The sequence below is a fragment of the Rhinichthys klamathensis genome, unplaced genomic scaffold, assembly GCF_029890125.1.
Source record: "Rhinichthys klamathensis goyatoka isolate OS25496 unplaced genomic scaffold, OSU_Roscu_1.1 h1tg000709l_1, whole genome shotgun sequence".
NCBI classification, from domain to species: domain Eukaryota; kingdom Metazoa; phylum Chordata; class Actinopteri; order Cypriniformes; family Leuciscidae; genus Rhinichthys; species Rhinichthys klamathensis.
Window position 1 is genome coordinate 366,864 of NW_026607128.1, and position 22,041 is coordinate 388,904.

Below are 22,041 nucleotides of genomic sequence, written 5' to 3' on the forward strand. Positions count from 1 at the left end.
TGTCATTGGTTATCAACTAAGGCACATGTGATCCAAGTTAGCTGTTACATTTTCTCCAATGGTAGATCCACGGACCCACGTATCTCCCAATAATAAGACCATCTCCGAGAAGAGACAGAAACGTGTGTAAGTTACAACAACTATGGATGGCTATGTGGATGAGAGATTGTGCGAGGAGGTTAGAAAGCGTCTGCATTTCTACAAATTCAGCCTAAAAGATGCTAAAGATGGGTTATTACTTGTGGCGAGAGATTGCACAGGAGGGGTAGTACAAGTTGTCATAATGCGCATGCATCGGCCGCCTGTGTACGTGTACATGTCATGAGTACAAATGTGAGCGTACAAAAAAACAAAGTATACTTTGGGCTTAGCTAGCGGGTCAGGATCCGAGACAACATGTGTGGTTATCAAAAATGTACACACACAAACAAACTTAAAAGTCTTTACACACCTGAAAGGCATGGGGCATATCATCGACGCAGTACACTCGAATGCTGTAGTTGAGGAAGTTGGGCTCCATGTTTCCAAACACAGCCAGTCGGAGTCTCTTCCCAGCCGCCTGCGTGAGGGCCTCTCCCACTAAAGCGTAACACCCCGGCCTCTCCACCAACAGGTGGCAGCACTGAGTGTCCAACAGGCAGTAACAAGAAGTGCTCTCCTCTTCCACAGTCATCACCTCCTGTCAGAAACATACATACACTCACAGTCAAAATTCAACTGTTGATGAGTCATATGTAAAATTCTTACGCAACATCGACTGCGATTAACACTATATTTTGATGGTCCCCTTTAGACATTCTGTTCACCTACATGTCAACTCTCTCTCATTAGAGTATTAGTAGACTGTCTGCTTAATATCTGCTAACACTTAATGTGATGGTCCATCAACAGACATAAGTAAGTAACTTTGCAAGTACATGTCACCTTATTCTACTAACCCTTCCCCTAACAGTCTATTAATACTGAACTAATACTCTAATGAGAGTGAGTTGACATGCAAGAGCAATGTTACTTATAGTCAACAACAGAATGTCTAAAGGGATACTTTATCAAAATAAAATACAACCGGTTTCGCTATTTTAAGGGCCAGATTTAGTAAACCGGGCAAATTAGCGTGAGAGCGCAATTCTAAAAAAACGCAGATGGGAGTGGAAAATTCTGCACGTGATCTACTGATGACGCGCAAATTAAAGAACACAAACGCAGATCATTTCCATAAAGACCAACGCAATCTACCAAGAGGAGCGCAAATTAGCGTCTGGTTTAAGACAACCTTTTTTGGGGGGCGTTACATAATGGCACAAATACCAGTAAATTGACTAGAGCAAACCTTAGTAATTCCGCCCATAAATTTTGCGTCTGAAAGTGAAATTTGATCAAATGTCATACAATTTTAATGAATTATACATTTAGATATATGGTTTTATCATTTTATATTTATTTTAGTATTTTGTTTAATTTATATTTTATTATTTTAATATTGATATAATCATTTACAGGAAAAATACTGCAATATAAAATCTACACTAAATTAATGAACTACAATTAAACTTCCTTAGGGTTTTTAAGTGATTTTTTTTGGGTGAGAATCCATGAAAACCACCAGATGGTGTGTAACCTGTTATGTATTTATTTGTAAATTAAATGTTTCAGAACATTTGATTTCAATTCGCCTTTGGCTAAGCCCCGCCCCCCTTAGTTACTGTTGCTATGTCCGACAAACAAACTTCATCTGGGCTCTGGTATCAATATGGCTTATGCTGTGACTGCTCTTCCTGCTGACATTTTATCAAACTTTTATAAAGCAAAAATAAATTGTCCGATAAAAGTAGGCAAAAGGGGCTGCAATATACGTTCGAAGGCTATATTTATGACATACAGGTGAAACGCAAGGAACAACAAGGCATCCAAATAGAGGCAAAAGCATACCGGTCACAGTCAAAAAATGAACCACCGCATATCCTACTAATCGAGACGGAGGCTGGGACTAACAATATCAAGGAGCAACACTGTTCATGCAAAGCTGGGTAGGTCTCTATTCACTTCTATAATCATTATTACAAAGCAAACGGACTACGCGAGTATAATGTTGTATTTATTAGCAGCATGTGCTAGACGACACTTGTCAGGATTTGACTTCGGGTTTGGGAAGGGAAAAAAACGCACACCCCCCTCCAACCTCTCTGGGAAACGCGTATCTGTGTTACAAATGCCCCAGGAACAACGTTTAACCATATTTTTGATAAAACTACCGAGACCAAAAATATGAGACGCCTGTGTTAAAGTCAATGGAGCGCTGTGAAAAAGTGTCGGACCTCTGTGGGAGCTCGTTCTTGGCTGCGCTGTGATTGGTCAATCTACATTCTAGGGTGTGGCTTAGCCAAAGGCGAATTAGTGTTAGAATTATTGTTTTTTGATTTGCCGTCCCCATCTTGAAAACAAACATAATTGTTTACCTTCACTTAAGTGCAACACCACTGACATGCTATAAGATATGCTGTAATGTTTATAGTACAAGTATGATTAATAGAAACATCCAAGAATATCCATGCTGATCGACTGGTTTTCTTTTCTAGAACATGGTTCAATTGCTTTTAATGCAAAGTATGCCTCGTTGTCATAAGCACTGACAGCTACTTACATTTGGCAACCCTGAGGCTTTTCACAGGCCGCTTCACTTTATAAAATCCTCGGTCAGCATAAACGTACATATACATGTTAGAGAAAGGTGAAGATCTTTAGCTGAAATTATGCTTCCCTTTTCTTTATAGCTCTGCAGATGGAAGCACAGCTTGATTATTATTATATGCATCTGGTATTTGAATGTCAGGAACAGTGGGTGTGTAGCGGCCAGCAGGAACTCTGAGTCCGGGGTCTCCATTTCACCGGCTGAATATAGCTGAAGCTAAGCATAACTTTGCCCCCTGAAGCGACCCGAACCATTTGTGATGGCGGAAAGCTTGATATTTCATGTCTAAACACACCATCGCACAGAAACCATTGCCTATTACCCACAAATCAGTGGGTGCACATTAAAGTGTGCTTTCTCTTTCTCTCTCTCACTCACTCACTCACTCACTCACTCACTCACTCACTCACTCACTCACTCACTCACTCACTCACTCACTCACTCACTCACTCACTCACTCACTCACTCACTCACTCACTCACTCACTCACTCACTCACTCACTCACACGCACAGTAAAATGCACAAAAAAGGTGTTATTCTCAATTCTGCAGGGACTTAACTCTCTACCCGCCTATCTCTTGCTCTCACATTATGCCTGCTTGAAAAAGCTCATTATTTCAAACAACTGTCAAAGGTCTCCGCGTTTTTAACACAACGTCAAAATGACTCGATTGCACCGAAAGAAAAGGAGTTGATTGGTATTGTGATGTGTCTTTGAATTAGAGAGTCTGCGTTTGATTATAGTCTGCTGAAATGTCAGGTCGCACACACACGCTTGCTGCACCGCACTAATACAAACAGAGACGGTTTCTCCAGGGTCGGCTTGTGTCAGTGAGCTCCAGCTTAACTTTGATGAAGTTCTTTCAACGCGTATGAATCCCGCTCTTATAAAGAACAGCAAAATATCAATGGGAAAGGACTGTGTTAATAAGAGACACAGAGAGATGCTCTTAAAGTGCACTCAATGTAGGAACATCGGTCTACGATGAAGAGGGCATATCTATTGATTTTGTCACATGGTGACCTTCAGCATTCTTACTTGAGAATGACACTTCAGTTCTTTATAATTGCCAGCACACTGCTGTTTCCCATTAAACTACATCATTCAGAGTTTAAATCATCTGCACTCATTCAAGGCTTTCCTGTCCAGCACGTTGGTTAAAGACTAATTTGAAGGGTTTAATAAATACTATTCTTATGTCAGCCTTACCTCCCAGTTGTTGTCCTGGGTTTGTCTCTTAAGCTTGATATTCCAGTCTTCTGAACTCACATCTGCACAGTGGGCTATCGTCAAGGCAACAGGGCAGGAAAGGGTCAGGCCAGGAGGGCCGTACGTTACCTCAGGACTCAAAAGTATCTCCTGACCTTCATCAGACAAAGCACTGCAGGTAAAGAGACAGAAAGAGAGATTAACTGATATTGTTAAAAACAATGTATTGTGGCTTTGCTAATACTGTTGGTTCTGTGTTTTTTCCCTAATTTTTAAGTTACTTTGGATAAAAGCATCTGCTAAACGAATAAATGTACAAGGTAATGCTTCTGATTCTACTTAATTGGCACTATAGATCAGATGGAAACACACACACAGAAAAAAACAACAACACTAAAAGGTTGGAATTGACGTTTTGCTAAGCTCCACCCCCCCTTGGTTACAGCTGCTAACTCTGACAAGCATTACAAAAGATCCCATGAGAATGAACTAGAGATTTTAGTATGATTTTCAATAAAACTTGCTCATAAGGTATTCAAATTGATTGGATACTATCCTGACGTGGGCTGGAATCAATTGTGACATTTATTTCAAGATGTGAAAAAAAAAAAAAAAATGTTTGTGTCCTCTCTGGGTACTTTTAAGTGACCTGGAAACAACATTAAATGATATTTTTGGATAGTCTCCCTAAAACATATTAAACGTTTCAAACACTGAGTTCCAATAGAAAAGAAATTAAACTAGAGGTCAGCAACAGTTGTTAAGGCAGGATTAGTCAGTGATGCTTTAAGGCGGGACTTAGCGTAAGGTCAGTTAAGCGCCATTCACACTCAAGTATGTTAACCATAATGATAAATATACATATGTTTTAATAAGTCCACACGACAGCCATAACAATAACGAGGAATGACATTGTTTTTTGCAGCTGATGAACGATAAACATTAACAGCCAATCAGAATTCAGCTTCAGCATTTAAAGCGCTTATAATAAACAATGTTTATGTGCACACTCCCATAATTTTGCTAAATAAGATATATTTTGTTGATCCTGGAACAACATTCCTGTCCGAAAATTTAGTCCTACCCCTTAACCTAATCCAAACTTATCCCTAAAATCAGAGAGAAATGATAGCTAAATAATACTGATGTTGAAGCACCTAACCCTGGTTTAAGCCTAATCTTGACAAACTGTAAACATGTCCCTCAAATCTGATTAGTTGATTGGAATGTTGATCCAGGAACATGTTGCACTTGGTGAAATCACGTTCCCTGTGTGAAGATAATCATTTAGAAATTATTTCACCCCATAATAATGGTATGCGTTAAAGCAGTGAAACTACCGGTGAATTAATTTTTCTGAAAGGTTTTCCCCAAATTGAAACTTCCTGTCCACTATTAAAATAAATTACAGATCAAGAGAACAACTTGTGTGAAATGCTCATGGGAAATCCTCGCTCAATATGTGCTGTAGTGTCAAAATAACAGTATTGATTTCACCAGAAGATGCCAACGTTAAAATAAATGGAATTCGTTTGGTTAATAAACACGAGGGCGAGTTACTGCGATTACACCACGAACAAACATTAGCTAGAAATACAAGCAGATTTGTTAATGGAAACATGTCAAGTAGCCACACAGCTCTCCATGCAAACACAAACACAACAGATTAGCCTGCAGACTCAGCGCTAATACAGATATATTGTACTTTGTGCTGGTTGAAGTGATTCCGGAGGGCAGTTGGACTTGATCGGGTGTGGATCAGTAAGTGTGTGTGTGTGTGTGTGTGTGAGTTCACTGGTCGATGGTGTTGTTTGAAGTGCCTTCTGAGGAGCCTGGTGACATATTGTGACAGTTTGGACGTGTTAGCGTCGATCGATATGACTGCTGTGGATCCTCAACAAGGATTAGTCATCTACAGCAGGGGGAGTTCACACTAGCCTGGGTGGCGCCATGGAAAACACACTGACACAGCAGATTACATGAACCAGACACCTGCTGTCAACAGAACCAGGATGATTTACCATTCATTACTCTGTGCACAGAGATTCAAACTAGATTTTAACACTGAGTGGTGTTTGTCCACGTGAAACCATGATGCTAAGGTGTTCTCAATAGTTTTGCTAGGGTGTTTGCTACATTGTAACTAGCTCAAATCTCCATGTTTCAATGTCGACAGAAAAGAAAAAAATCCAGTCACACTTTAGATTAGGGTCTAATTCTCACTATTAACTAACTATTAACTATGACTTTTGCCTCAGAAAACTCCTAATTACTGCTTATTAATCATTTGTAAGGAAGTTAAGTTTAGGTATTGGGTAGGATTAAGGGATGTAGAATATGGTCATGCAGAATATGGCATTAATATGTGGTTTATAAGTACTATTAAAAACCCAATATCCTAGTAATATGCATGCTGATATGCAACGAGTTAATAGTGAGAATCGGACCCTAAACTAAAGTGTTACCAAAAAATCCAATGTCCTAATTGCTTAGAAAAGTAATAGCTTAGCTTTCCTTAATAAGCAATTGTTATAATCATTTAGATTTGTAGCACAAACAGGCCAAATTTCAACACTTAAATGCCCAAAATAAGATATTTTGAAGAATACTGGTAACCTAAATAGTTTTGGTAACCATTGACTTCCTGGACAAAAACACTTTTTTGTTCCACAGAAGAAAGGGTGAGTAAATGAGGAATGAATATTCATTTTGGTTGAACTATCTCTTTAAGGTAATGGATTTTGACAACAACTCGCTAGTAATGATGCTTCTGATGAACATACGGGAACGTAAGTGTTTATTTTACAACCGGAGCCGTTTTTCATTCTAAGCAGGTGGCAGGCTGAGACAGCCGTCCAATTACAGTGTTCGACACTGTATCGTACCAACAGGCCAGTCACTTAACAACCTTCTAATCGCTGTCTCACTCCATCTGCACTGTTTGTTTACATGTTGATTTATTTATATTGAATAATTACCAGTTTCCTCCCAACTTCCTCCATTTATTGGCATTGCATCCAAACTCTTTTGTGTCTGAAATAAAAGCAATTAACGCTGATGAAGCAGCTAAGCTTGTTTTGCCATTCTGGAGAGGAGAGAGAGCGTTACCTGACATTTACAGTCGCTCATTGAAACTCCAGCAAACACTAGAAAAACATTCAAACACATATCAACTGGAACAAAATGTCTCATGTTTGCTGAAATATCAGGAACAGCAGTAAACAAATGAAAAACAGTTGAAGGGGCATCCATATTGATTGAATCTGTGGATGACCCCCGCATGCTTTTCAAACAAATAACAGAGTTATTAATTATTAATTAAAATGATGTGGAGACCTGATTGCGAACAAAAGCCTCACGCTCCCTCAGATGTGGATTTTGAATGCAGAAAAAAAGTACCTTAAATAACTATGATAAAAAAGTTGTTCTCTAAAGTTCTTTGGCAGCAGGGTTAACACATTAACACACATTAACTAAAATATAAATAGTTTAACTTTAAAGTTATTGTATTTCAGCTAGTTGCCAAGACAACATTTCTCATTTTCATTTAGTTTAACTTAATGTACTAAATAAAAAAATAAATAAAAAAAGCTAGATAGACTTAAAAAAACAAAAAACTATAAATGACTAAATTACTAAACCGTTCAAATGAAAATGGAAAACATAAAAATAAAAAATGAATTCGATATATTAATTAAAACTATAATAAATCACTCATTCATGTCTGTAAATTTGGTCAATCCATTCACATTTGCAGATAAAAATCCAGTCAACAACTATCCACCTTCCAAGCTCATATTACCCTTTTCCCCTGTGGAAAACAAAGAGCTATCAAAATCAAATCAAACTATTAGTTGTTTTTTTAAGCTACTTGTTTCCATATAATGAAAATGCATCTGGCAAGTTCAGTTGTATTAAAATTACTTGTGTACTTTACTAAAAAGAAAATAATATATTTTGCCTGTGTCTAGTTCATCACTACTCTAGTATGTCTTATAATTACAAAATGAACATGTAACTTGCTAAAAAGCATTTTTTTTGTCCTTTGGTTATATGTTAAGCCTATCTCATCTAGAGCACCAAGTGAGCCACAACGCCAAGATTGTGATTCTTTAGTTTTCTCCTTTTTTCCTCCTCGTACAGGCACAAGCCTAGAGACCATACTTCAACAAATTGAAACCAAAACGGCTCCCTGAGGAAACCACTTCAACAAGCGTCTTCATTGCATTTTGTGCCACAGGCATTATGGCCTGATCAATATGAACAATTATCCCCTTTAGATCACAGTGTCTAAGAGAAGGGAAGTATTTGACTATAAAACCCTGTTCACACTAACGGGAATTTTGACATGAGAGGTCATCAGGCAGTAACACTTTATTTCGATGGTCCACTTTAGACATTCTACTCATAATTATAACTTTCCAACAACTGTCAACAAGGCAGTCTTTGGAGTATTAGTAGACTCTCTGCTTAATATCTGCTAACACTTCATTTTCATTGTCCCCCAACAGACATTCTACTGACCATAAATATCTTTGCAGCTACAGGTCAACTTATTCTACTAACAGCCTAGTTGACATGTTGCAAAGTTACTTATAGAATGTCTAAAGTGGACAGTCGAAATAATGTGTATCCCATCAGGCTGTATTTCTGGTCGCTCGCTAGAAGGCATTATACAGCTAGATGCCCTAATGTTATTTACACTGGTAAACTTTTGAAAATATCGCTGCTCATTGCATTCTGACAAGGAATGCGTTTCCTTGCAGCTAAAAACGAATCATTCTGAAGGAGAATATTTTTATGAACATTTCAGCAGGCACATAATACAGTACATCATACCATCAAAGTTGAACAATCAATGATTAAGTGCATTAATTGCCATACACTATCTATCAAATATTGTGAAATAATGTAATGTAATGTAATGTAATGTAATGTGTATCTTATGTTCTCCAAGGCTACGTTTATGTGATCAAAACTACAGTAAAATCAGTAATATTGTGAAATATTATTATAAGTTAAAAGAACTGAAATTTTTTAAATACCATTTATTCCTGTAATAGCAAAGCTGAGTTTTCAGCAGCCATTACTTAAAGGAACACGCCGACTTTTGGGGAGCTTATTCACCATATCCCCCAGAGTTAGATAAGTCCATACATCCCTTTTCATCTCTGTGCGTGCTGTAACTCTGTCTGACGCACCCACCGCTAGCCTAGCTTAGCACAAAGACTGGAAGTAAATGGCTCCAGCTAGCATACTGCTCCCAATAAGTGATAAGATAATGCCAACATTTTCCTATTTATATGTTGTGATTTGTATACTCACAGTGTGTACAAATAACAAGGTCATATGAGACACAGCCATCTTTTACCATCGTATACATACTGGGAACTAGATTCTCAGAAGGCGAAGCACTGCTACTTGGGCGGAGTGATTGCTCGCAGCACCTGAGACGCACCGTGGTGAGGAGCAGAGAGTTCGCTCAGAGTGTTGCGCTAATCACTCCGTCAGACAGAGTTACAGCACGCACGGAGATGAAAATGGATGTATAGACTTATCTAACTCTGGGGGATACAGTGAATAAGCTAAAGTCCCAAAAAGTCGGCGTGTTCCTTTAAGTGGCATGACCCTACAGAAATCATTCTAATACGCAGACTTGTTGCTCAGTTATCAATTATTGTTGGGGCTCAATTATAAATGACAGTTCCTATTATTATCAATGTTGAAAACAGTTTAATACCTTTTTTTAAAGATTCTTTGATGAAAAGAAAGTTCAAAAGAACAGCATTTATGAAATATAAAACTTTTGTAACATTATTGTCTTTACTGTCACTTTTTGATAAATTTTGTGCATCCTTGCAGAATTGAATCATTACTTTATTTCTCTCTCTCTCTTTTTATTTTTATTACAAACTTTTGTCATGGTTTCTAGAAAAAATATTAAGCAACAAAAACATTTTATTATTATTATGTCCCTCTATGTGGACTTTTCCATCATGTCTAAACTAAACTAAACTACAGTAAGTCAGCTGTTTATTTGCATACAATTTTAATGCTGTCAAAGACTTGGACACGTCTACTGTTGCATTGCTTTGTCCTGTCAGTGTAACAACCCTTAAAAAGTTGTCAAAAGTGACTGCTAGCATGCATAGGTCCAGGCATTATTCATTTCCCATGGTTCATCAAATCTAAGGAGCCGGAGATGCAGCGCTAATAACAAGGAGATACATCACCTATTGATTTACAAGTTTAATATCCGGCAGGATAACAAAAAAAAAAAAAAAAAAAAAAAAACAAGTCTGCTTTCATTAACACAGTATGAATCATTTCCTAGTAATACAAAATGTTCCGTGTGATGTCCAGGTGAATCCACAGGGAAGGGTACAGGAGAGCTTTAAGCTCTGCAAATAGCCCAGAGGTCTGAGCAAACTCAATCCTATCACTGTGAACAAATAAAAAGAGTCTCTGATTGATCCTTTTTCATGACTCTGCTCTCTATAGCCTCTGTTATGAGGACTCTGGAGATTGTGCGGTTAAATTTAGGAGGTTCTGCAGATTGATTTCTGCCTCTCTCTTCTTCTAAACCCCCCTCCCTCCACTTTCTGTAGATGCTTTCTGGTCAGATTGCAGTGTTGTGGATTGAATTTCTCCCTGCCACTCACCACAACTGTCAAAAGATAGGCTTTGACTGACAGTTGGGCTGAGCAGCTAACATTTGACTGACAGATAGCTGCGCGGCGGTGGTGTTGGCGCGTCGGACGGGAGACGGGGAAGCAAACAGCTCTGAGCTTATCGGACGCTAGCAGGTACCTTCATCTGCGAACTTGCTGAGATTGAGGTTTTCATCTTTGAGCGTTGAAGAGTCTCTGAACACTCATGACCTTTGATCTCTATCCATCCCAGCAAGCCTACAACTGCGACTGAGGATTGGGAGGGAAGAGAGAGTGTCTTCTGTCTTATTCGAGGTGACATTATAGTGAGTTGTACAACTTTAGTTTGAAATCCTTGGTCGTTGGAAGTTTGCTCATCATTTTTGGAGGGTTAATCCCAGAGTTAAGCAGCTCAACAGAACAAAGCAAGTGGCATTCTGGGAGATTTCCTCACTGGAAATACAAGCTGCGTTACGTTTTAAAGCATCCCTACACAGTTTTCACTGCTCCCTAAACACTCAGCAGGGGATATCTGTAGAAGTTCACTGTACTTGACAAAATGTGTTCAATTGAAACAGACTGCAAACACAGATTAGAAGTTTGAGATATGAAAACATTATATATAATACTTGTGTAAATAATTCTGATATAAATTATCATCCTTTCATATGCAATGGACTTGACCTGAGACTGGCACTGGTGGCAAATGGTTTGGTAATACAACAAGCATATAAAATCAGCTAAAATAACTTTTTAAAAAGTCAAGATATTTCTTATTTTAATTCAACCCCTCAACAACTGTTTGTTTCCTTTGAGTTCCAGACAGTATATAGATATACGACTTAATGTTAAAAGTGTGATTTCTATACATGGAAATGTCATGTAAATTAATAAAACCTTAAAAGCTTTTTCTAATGAATATACATGTGTCTAGCTCTAAAATACTTGATCAGGTAGAAATTGTGAATTTCTTAAAAACATTATCCTTAATCTTTATTCTCTAAATCATGAACAACTGAAAGAGAAATGTAGATTCATTATTTAAAAACAGTGGGTTCCCTGAAGAACATTCAGTTCCAAAAACGTCTGTAATCCAAAAAATAAAATCATTTAAATTGTAATTATAATATGCAATGTTTAAAATAAACAAGATTCAAATAGCTAGGGGGCTTTGGAATGTTATTGTGAACAGTGGGTGGCCTTGGAGTCAAAAAGGTTGAGAAGCATCGATTTATCATGCTTACACCGTAGTGTAATGTCTACAGTGCAGGTCTCGGGTCGAGTACAGTGCCATTGTTTCAGTCGCCATCTTTTTTTCCCTTGTTGCGACAGGATGGCACAGCTGGCAGATAACCTGCTGAACTTGGATGTGTTTAACCACTCTTCGCACACAGGCCCAGCATACTAACGCTATGAAAGTACACCTTTTTATACACCTTCAATACACAGGCCTGCTGCAGTAACTACAGCAAGGGGGAGCGAGACTGAGGGTAAGAAAGGAAAATTGAGCTACAGAAATGGGAATAAAAAGAAAAATGCCCTACTGATAACATCAGCATGTTGTGTTTTGGATGCTGGTGAGCATATTCACGTTGTCGATAACAAAACAGCGCAAAAAGTGGATGGAAACTTGCCTAGTGTCACTTTCAATTAGAACTACAACTTCAATTTCTAATAAAAAGCAGCTCTCCAGTGTGCTTATGATTTTACTCATATCTGACCTAGACAAACTGAACAGAAGAAACGAACCAGAGAAGATTTCCACATCAAAAAAGGCGGAGCCTCAGAGCACACCTACCTATTACATCATCGGCACGGACCAATGGTAGTTTGAAGTTGTTCACCAGCCAGAGCGAACTTTTCCTGGAAAGTTTTCTATGGAGTTCAAACTAAGTTCCAAAGTTCGAACTCCAGAAACAATCTCCAAACGAACTTCGTTTTGGCTTGATTTTGTTCAAAATGATTGTTTGAAGCATATTGGGGCCTTTACAGTCATTTGTTTGGGTAAAATAATTAGTTTTTAATAATTTTATTGACACCTTTCAGTATTTAATGATTAATACGGATTTAGCTGCCATCTTGGGTGTATTTCACTAAGTTTGTTGCAAATCTCCACAAATAGTCTTAGAATTTAGCAAAAATGAGTTATCTTACAAGACAGCATAATTAAGTTCTCAGCATCGGGCCTTATGCTTCAAAATTCTATTTCCGTATAGGCAGTTTTCTAGGTTTTGGAACAGAGCACAAGAGTGAGTTGAATGCAGTCTCGATTTTGTGCGTCAGTATCCTGGATATATTACCTGGAGACCTGCTGGGTAATGCTCATGTACAGTTCCCAGGTTGTGTCCTCTTCAATCGCACCATGAGGCACCAGCAAACTTACACCTAGCAAAAGATAAGAGTAGCAAAACACACACACACACACACACACACACAAACAATTTATAAGATCCAACAGCATGATGAATGGGACTTGGATGCTAAACTAGAACAAACAAAGTTGCTCTTTTGGAAATACCCTTAATTTCCCAGAAGCCCTTTCAGTGGGATGAATAGTTTGATGCAAGCCTGGAATCGTGAAAAAGCAGAACATTTTTCTTGTGGGACTCGTGCATGACAACATGTCGTCTTAAAAATCAATTCAAAACCCCCCTTACGAAAGACTGTGTACAACACACACGAACACACACCTTGTGAAGTGACAAGGTGCCTGTAGAGTTGTTAGAGTCACTATTCGGCTGTAAAGGTCTTAAAAAGGCTGAGCGAGAACTCCAGCACGCTTCAACAGATGCACTAGCCTCTAACCTTTCTCACACACTTTCTGCCAGCCTGTCAAGACTTTTTACAGCATGTGAGCAAAGAGCAAAAAGAGCAAGGGAGAGTAAAGAAGGAAGAGAGAGAGAGAGAGAGAGAGAGAGAGAGAGAGAGAGAGAGAGAGAGAGAGAGAGAGAGAGAGAGAGAGAGAGAGAGAGAGAGAGAGAGATGGACCCTAGAGACTCCTAAATCAATGCCGCCCTGCTGGTCTCTCTGTCAGGCGCCCGCTCTCTCAGCCGCTGGGTGCTGTGTGCACAGCCTCTCTAACACACAGCACAGCCACTGGATATACTGTGTGTGAGAGAGAAAGACAAGAAAGGAAAGCTGGAGAGAGAATAAAGAAGAGACTGGTGCGTGGGCATACTAGCTCGTCTCTCCCTAGACTTACAAAGACTTGGCCATGAACCGGCAACTTAGACATGACATGTAAACAGCCAATTATGTGTTATTTATTTTTATGAACTACCATTTAATAGTTTGGGATCAGTAAGAATATATTTTTTTTTAAAGAAATGAATACTTTTTATTCTTCACATTAACTATCAACAGTGATGCTAAAGACTTTTATATGGTTATCTTTTTTTTTTCTATTCATAGAATAAATCCTAAAAAAAAATCCAGCTGTGATGATAACAAGAAAATGTTTCTTGAGCAGCAAATCAGTATATTAGAATGATTTCTGAAGGATCATGTGACACTGAAGACTGGAGTAATGATGCTGAAAATACTGCTTATCCATCACAGGAATACATTACATTTTAAAATATATTACAACAGATGAGTTATTTTAAATTGTAAAAATATTTCACAATATTAATCAATATTGATCAAATACATGCAGCCTTATTCAGCATAAGATACATTTTTACTGACCCCAAACTTCTAAATGGTAGTCTATAATATTTTAACTGGACCATTATCAATTTATGGACCATGATGGAAGCAAACTTTACTCTCACAGAATGCTCTAATTTAGCCCAGAACTGTAAAAAAATGGAACTAAACTTTAAACAAAATAAATATAAAATAAATAAACAAATAAAAATAATAATGTGAATTCCTCCAATTCAAATTACAAATTCAAATTTACAGTTTTAAACGAACAATTCAATTCGAATTCTACCTGATGATTTGAAAGCTAGTTCTAAATTTCTAATATTCGAAATAAGCATCAGATTTCCTGTGTGTGGGCTGTGAACTGAAACTGGCCGCTTGCTTATTCAACTGCAGTTGTTTGTGTGTTTTTCCTTCGTGTAGTGTGTTTGAATCTCTCTTGCTTCTTCTTTAATCTTTCTACGACATGCATTAAACACAAGTGCAAAAACATTTACACACCTGCGTTGGGCACCACCAGCCGTCCTCCGCCATGCCCGAACACCCCACTGGTCCTGAGAGGCCGCTTGCCCGTCGTCATACTAGAGACCAGCGTTGGCTGGACAGGGGTCAGCTGACTCTTCCCCCTCCCACCCAGCGTGCCCCCTCCACCTCCTATCTCCTGCACCACGCCACGAGGAAACGTTTGGGAAGGGGCTTTTGCATGATACTCCGCCCTCTCGGACACACCAAGAGACACCATGAAGGAGCTGTGAACTTTGACCTTGAGGTCAGGGAGGGGGTCAAAGAGTGCAGGTTCAGGGATGAGCTCCTTCTCCATGGAGTCAGGGAAACAGATGGGGCTGGTGTAGGTCCGTGACATGGTCAGGTCTGGCTGCATGGACGAGTTCATTAACAGAGGGTTTCCTGGAACACAAAGTATGGTAGACTGCTAAATGACATGATGATCATTTGTTTCGACTGGATCTTTTAAGCTTTTCAAATATACATTCAAATGCAATTCAAACATAGAATGACTTGAGTACACATCTTCTTATTAACATGTCAACCTGTGAAATAAAATTCATTTTGAGTCTCATTAAAAGGCTCGGGGAAAAAAAATCACAGACAAAATTGTCATAGTCTTTTATTTTATTATATATAAAAAAAAAAAAAATGTGAAGCTGTTTTGTTGTAAAATATGATTAATATTGATAAAGAAAACCATGATTCAAAAATATGATATTTGTAAAAAATAATTTGTTTTTCTCAACGGCTTTGGCAAGTGCCACTGTCACAACTGTTTGTTGGAACGTCAGAACTCTATTGGATGTCTGCAAAATGTAGTAACTTACCCAAAAAATTGGCCAATGCCACCAAAATAACAAGCATTTTGTCATCGTGCGAGTCACTCTGGTCAAAATATTTTTTCACCGGGAATTATAATTTTTTTTTTTTCAAATTTCATGTTTGTTTTACTTTTTTGTTGACACTGACACCTTTCTATACTATTGTAGCGTCTGGACGAAATCACAATGATTATTCAGTTCGAAGCCTCAGAAAGCTTTTAACCTTTTGGCCTTTTTTCATGTAAATCATAGGCCTAGCGCCGATGAGTCTGGATCAAATTGCCCCATTGTTGGCCTGGCAGAGGCTAGACAGAAACACCTCCAAACTCCTTCGTGAGCATCAAAAAGATTTAGAAGATTTTCGTGCCTCCCACGGACGGACATTTGAGAGACGCATCAATATACAGTGGGGAGAACAAGTATTTGATACACTGCCGATTTTGCAGGTTTTCCCACTTACAAAGCATGTAGAAGTCTGTAATTTTTATCATAGGTACTCTTCAACTGTGAGTGACGGAATCTAAAACAAAAATCCAGAAAAATCACATTGTATGATTTTTAAGTAATTAGTTTGCATTTTATTGCATGCCATAAGTATTTGATACATCAGAAAAGCAGACCTTAATATTTGGTACAGAAACCTTTGTTTGCAATGACAGAGATCATACGTTTCCTGTAGTTCTTGACCAGGTCTGCACACACTGCAGCAGGGATTTTGGTACCACTCCTCCTACAGACCATCTCCAGATCCTTCAGGTTTCCGGGCTGTCGCTGGGCAATACGGACTTTCAGCTCCCTCCAAAGATTTTCTATTGGGTTCAGGTCTGGAGACTGGCTAGGCCACTCCAGGACCTTGAGATGCTTCTTACGGAGCCACTCCTTAGTTGCCCTGGCTGTGTTTCTCGGGTCGTTGTCATGCTGGAAGACCCAGCCATGACCCATTTTCAATGCTCTTACTGAGGGAAGGAGGTTGTTCTCGCGATACATGGCCCCATCCATCCTCCCCTCAATACGGTGCAGTCGTCCTGTCCCCTTTGCAGAAAAGCATCCCCAAAGAATGATGTTTCCACCTCCATGCTTCACGGTTGGGATGATGTTCTTGGGGTTGTACTCATCCTTCTTCTTCCTCTAAACACAGCGAGTGGAGTTTAGACCAAAAAGTTCTATTTTGTCTCATCAAACCACATGACCTTCTCCCATTCCTCCTCTGGATCATCCAGATGGTCATTGGCAAACTTCAGACGGGCCTGGACATGCGCTGGCTTGAGCAGGGGGACCTTGCGTGCGCTGCAGGATTTTAATCCATGACGGCGTAGTGTTACTAATGGTTTTCTTTGAGACTGTGGTCCCAGCTCTCTTCAGGTCATTGACCAGGTCCTGCCGTGTAGTTCTGGGCTGATCCCTCACCTTCCTCATGATCATTGATGCCCCACAGAGGTGAGATCTTGCATGGAGCCCCAGACCGAGGGAAATTGACCGTCATCTTGAACTTCTTCCATTTTCTAATGATTGCGCCAACTGTTGTTGCCTTCTCACCAAGCTGCTTGCTTATTGTCCTGTAGCCCATCCCAGCCTTGTGCAGGTCTACAATTTTAACCCTGATGTCCTTACACAGCTCTCTGGTCTTGGCCATTGTGGAGAGGTTGGAATCTGTTTGATTGAGTGTGTGGACAGGTGTCTTTTATACAGGTAACGGGTTCATACAGGTGCAGTTAATACAGGTAATGAGTGGAGAATAGGAGGGCTTCTTAAAGAGAAACTGACAGGTCTGTAAGAGCCGGAATTCTTACTGGTTGGTAGGTGCTCAAATACTTGTCATGCAATAAAATGCAAATGAATTACTTTAAAATCATTCAATGTGATTTTCTGGATTTTTGTTTTAGATTCCATCACTCACAGTTGAAGAGTACCTATGATAAAAATTACAGACTTCTACATGCTTTGTAAGTGGGAAAACCTGCAAAATCGTCAGTGTATCAAATACTTGTTCTCCCCACTGTACATACACAAATATTCTTTCCTTTTAACTAATAATATAAGTCATTCCCGAATGTATACGATATATTCCTGTGTGCATGTATGTTCCCCACCTTACATAAGCCTAGTAATGACTTAGTTGTGTTAGTTATAGTCTACTCTAAGTGCTTATATTCAAGTGTAAGAACGTAGGCTCTCTCTACTTTTGTATCCTCCAACCATATCTTTCTTGGTACCGAATTAAACCTCTCGGTTTGCCTTAGCTAAATATATGTAGTAGGTTACAATACAATTTATTTTCCTATTTTTACCATCCTTTGGAGTAAAAATGACCAATTCTGACATCATCATAAAACATGCAAATTAGGCTGTCGGAAGGACAAAGAAACTTTCTCCCGCTAAAAGTTGCTGACTGGTCAGTTCACCCAAAATAGGTGTGGATGGAATCGTCCTTATAGGACGATGACAAATAGGTCATGCCCACTTCTTTCTTGTTTTTTGGTCTTGCCTTGTTTTAGTCTTTCTTCCATGCTCATTATTTCTATCTCCAGGTGAAACTGACTTTTCCAGATTTTCCGGCAACTTTGCTCTCAAGTAAACCTTTTAAACTTTCCGCGAATGTTGCGCTCTTCGGACACACCAAGGATACACACACACACACACACACACACACACGCATTCTTGCTCAGCACCAAAAATCCATGCAAGTATTATTTCGATATTTAGATGTGTATAAGACTGTTTGCCCCTGCCTTAAGGTGATTTGATTCTTTGCTGGCTCTCAAAGTTTAACGTTTGTGTCATTTGCCATTCTGTGATCTGCTCTCTCTTTCTTTCTTTACCTTTTGTTATTCTGTTTATGTATTCTTTGTTTAAGTGTAGTCGTATGTATTCGTAGTTTCATTGATTAAAACCCATTATACGCTTGTGAGGTAATTTTGCTACACTTTACAATATGTCAGTTTTGTAAAAAAAAAAAAAAGAAAAAAAAATCTCATGCCAGAATTGACCAGAAGCATTTGAGAAAAACTGTAAATAAATAAAACTTACATTAAATAATGATTAACATGTCCACTCACATGTATTCATGGTGATTGGAAAAAAAGTATGTATCATTATTACTTAAAATATGATTTACTTTTTTCCTGTATTGTTAATATTTTTTTTAGTCATTCAATCAAAAATTTGTTTAAACATAGTACAAAAGTTTTTTTTTTTTTTTTTTTAATATGTATAAAAGCCAACTACTACAAAGAACGAAATAACAAAAAAAAGAAAAGAAAAAAATCATCATCTTAGACATCCTTGGATTGACACGGACAGCTTGAAACAAATTGCAGGGCTTTTATTGGCTACATTTTTGAGTGCTGGAACTTTTGATCATATTACATGATCTAGGCCCATCTATCATAACATAAAATGATGTTGCCTTTATGTTGATGAGCAGACCTTCACAGTATCCGAGCCTGCAGAATTCAACTGAAAACTAAAAAAATCCATCATTCAAAAAGTTGTCTACATCCCTGGGCTTTGCATGTTTGTTTATTAAATCATTTAATATTTAGCGGACATTAAATATTTATTGAGCATTAAACAACTAAATAATACTTTCAGTTACTAATACGGGCAAATAACTCTCAGTAACTTTTAACAGATTTAAAACTATATATATATATACAGTATATATATATATATATATATATATATACACTGTATGCATACACATACTGTGTATATATATGTATAAAATTTTGGCAAAAAAACAACAACCTTGTGTCACATAGAAAGGACATTCACAGGCTGCGCGTTCTCTTTTGTCTTGTCGCGCTTGAATGGTTTAAAAGCATTTGCATGAATAAGAGCATGATCATAAAATGTAACGCTAGCCAAAGGATGACGGAAAAAATTGATGTTGCGTTAATTGAGTTAAGTATTTTGAACATGTTAAACTGTAAAAAATTAATCGCATGCGTTAACGCGTTAACATTGACAGCACTATAAACACACACACTATATTTAGCAAGAGACACAGTATAAGGGACAGATGTTTTTAGTGCTTTCCAGATGGTGGGCGGCATCTACCAGCAGGGTCTCACTGGATCATGGTAACCAGCCAAACCTTGATGTGTAGCCCTTATAAAACTCTTAGCGTAAAATTGAGTCAAAAACATTGCTTAAAATTATGATTGAACTGAATGTCTCCAGTTTTCAAACTGAACTATCAAGACAAACGCAACAACAATCTTTCGATTATTAGAACCAGCTGTTACATCAGTGTGAAGTGATCCCACTTGTTTCATTATGAGCTCTGCTGAGAGCGTTGACAGATCACGAATACGCATCACACTCACACAGACACCCCTCAATCTGTTTTATTCATCGAAAAGCAATGGCTGAACGAGAGCACTTCCCTAAGAGAGGTGGTGAAAAGAGGTGTGAGAGGGACTCATTTTCTCTTTCACAGATTGGACTGAGGCCCAGGAGGATAGACTGCAGCTTGCACTTGAAACCTCTCCTTTGGCAGATCTATTCAAAATCTAAATGTGTGCGAGTTGTCACGCAAGGCTAAAGGTTCTGAGCTCCATGACAACAGTTGTCTTGCTTGATACGAGTGTCTATCAAAGTCGTTCGCTGCTGTACGTGTATTGTCAGAGCTGCCAAATATCTGTCGCCTAGGCAACATGGCTATTGCAATGATATTACAACAGTTTTGTGGAGTCATAAATGCATAAGCGAACGAGTCAAGAATAGTGATAAGATCTCTGGGCAAATTTTTCAGATGTATTTAAAGTAACTGCATCAACAAGCACATTTTAATCCAGTAAATCCAACTATCCATTCATCCATCCATCTATCATAATTGCTTTTCAGAAAATCAGTTATGTATCTGTTGTCACCTTATTAATATTCATGAGCCAGACTGATATGGTTTATAATGTCTCTTCCCCCACTTTTTGGATCGTTCCTAAGCGCCCTGCATCCATCTATCCTTTTTTCCATTAATCCATCCATCATTTCGTTGATGTGTTTTAAGCATTTGAAGGGTACACTGTGGCGTCTATCACCTCACTGTGTTCAGTTCCTCAATGAGCACTTTGAAACTTCCTGTCGAGACATCTGGTGATACGCGTGTGTTTTTGTGTGTCTGTAGTGATGGTGGTGTTTAGTGGGCCGAGGAGAGTGATAGCACTGCGAACAGGCCCTATTACTGAACAGACAAGCAAGAGAGAACTAGTGCTCTGCTCTCTGCACCCCTCCATCAACATCAATCTCTTTTTCTGGGGGCGTCAGATGGGCCAAAGCAGCAGAGAAGAGCGACATGGAAAGTAAATCAACTAACACCCTCTAGCTCTGGTTCAGAGCAGAGACGCAAGGAGACAAGAAACAGAGTAAAGTGAGAGAATGTTCTACAAGAAGTTTGTAGAAGGGGAAAAAAAAAAAAATCTTTTTGGCAAGGCATCAATCTTTTGTCTTACAAAATAAAGTCTGATACTCAAAACTTTCTTTTTTAGGAAATGGTCAGTAAAAGGAGGTGCTTAAAGGGATAGTTCACTCAAAAAATGTGAATTTTGTCATAATTTACTCATCATTACTTGCCCTTCTGTAGACTCCAGGTAGGTTGCAGTTCTGGAAAATGGTGGCGCTGGAGATTTGAGGGTCCCTGATGGTCACGCCTTAACTGCAACTTCTAGTATTGCATTAGAATTGCATTCTTCTCATGGGCATTTAATAATTTTTGACTTTTCAGTCTAAGTGAAATCTCTTTTTTGGCTTATTTTATCTGTAAAAGAAAACGTGCCTAATAATTATGCGCACCTGAATATAAGGCGTTTTTCATTTCCAGCCTCCATGAACAATTATATATCACTTATAAATGATTAAATACAAAACGAATAGTAGTTATTACGATTAATGTGGTTTGGAATTGGTAAAATGTGCCTGGAAAAAGAATATGATCAGAAAATCAACGTGCCTAATAATTCTGCACACACTTTATATATATATATATACACTCACCGGCCACTTTATTAGGTACACCTGTCCAACTGCTCGTTAACACTTAATTTCTAAGCAGCCAATCACATGGCGGCAACTCAGTGCATTTAGGTATGTAGACATGGTCAAGACAATCTCCTGCAGTTCAAACCGAGCATCAGTATGGGGAAGAAAGGTGATTTGAGTGACTTTGAACGTGGCATGATTGTTGGTGCCAGAAGGGCTGGTCTGAGTATTTCAGAAACTGCTAATCTACTGGGATTTTCACGCACAACCATCTCTAGGGTTTACAGAGAATGGTCCGAAAAAGAAAAAACATCCAGTGAGCGGCAGTTCTGTGGGCGGAAATGCCTTGTTGATGCCAGAGGTCAGAGGAGAATGGCCAGACTGGTTCGAGCTGATAGAAGGGCAACAGTGACTGAAATAACCACTCGTTACAACCGAGGTATGCAGCAAAGCATTTGTGAAGCCACAACACGCACAACCTTGAGGCGGATGGGCTACAACAGCAGAAGACTCCACCGGGTACCACTCATCTCCAC

At 38.7% G+C, this 22,041-nt stretch overlaps 1 protein-coding gene across 1 annotated transcript in view; it reads right to left on the bottom strand.

Moving 5' to 3' along the window:
• The window catches only part of unc5da (unc-5 netrin receptor Da), a 73,030-nt gene that overhangs the window by 13,286 nt on the left and 37,703 nt on the right, over nt 1-22,041 (bottom strand). The window contains exons 9-12 of the mRNA XM_056242211.1: nt 14,700-15,104; nt 12,851-12,935; nt 3,901-4,072; nt 452-679 (exon numbers count right to left, since the gene is read on the bottom strand). Coding sequence (XP_056098186.1) covers nt 452-679; nt 3,901-4,072; nt 12,851-12,935; nt 14,700-15,104 — 890 coding nt within the window. The remainder of the gene's footprint in view (nt 1-451; nt 680-3,900; nt 4,073-12,850; nt 12,936-14,699; nt 15,105-22,041) is intronic.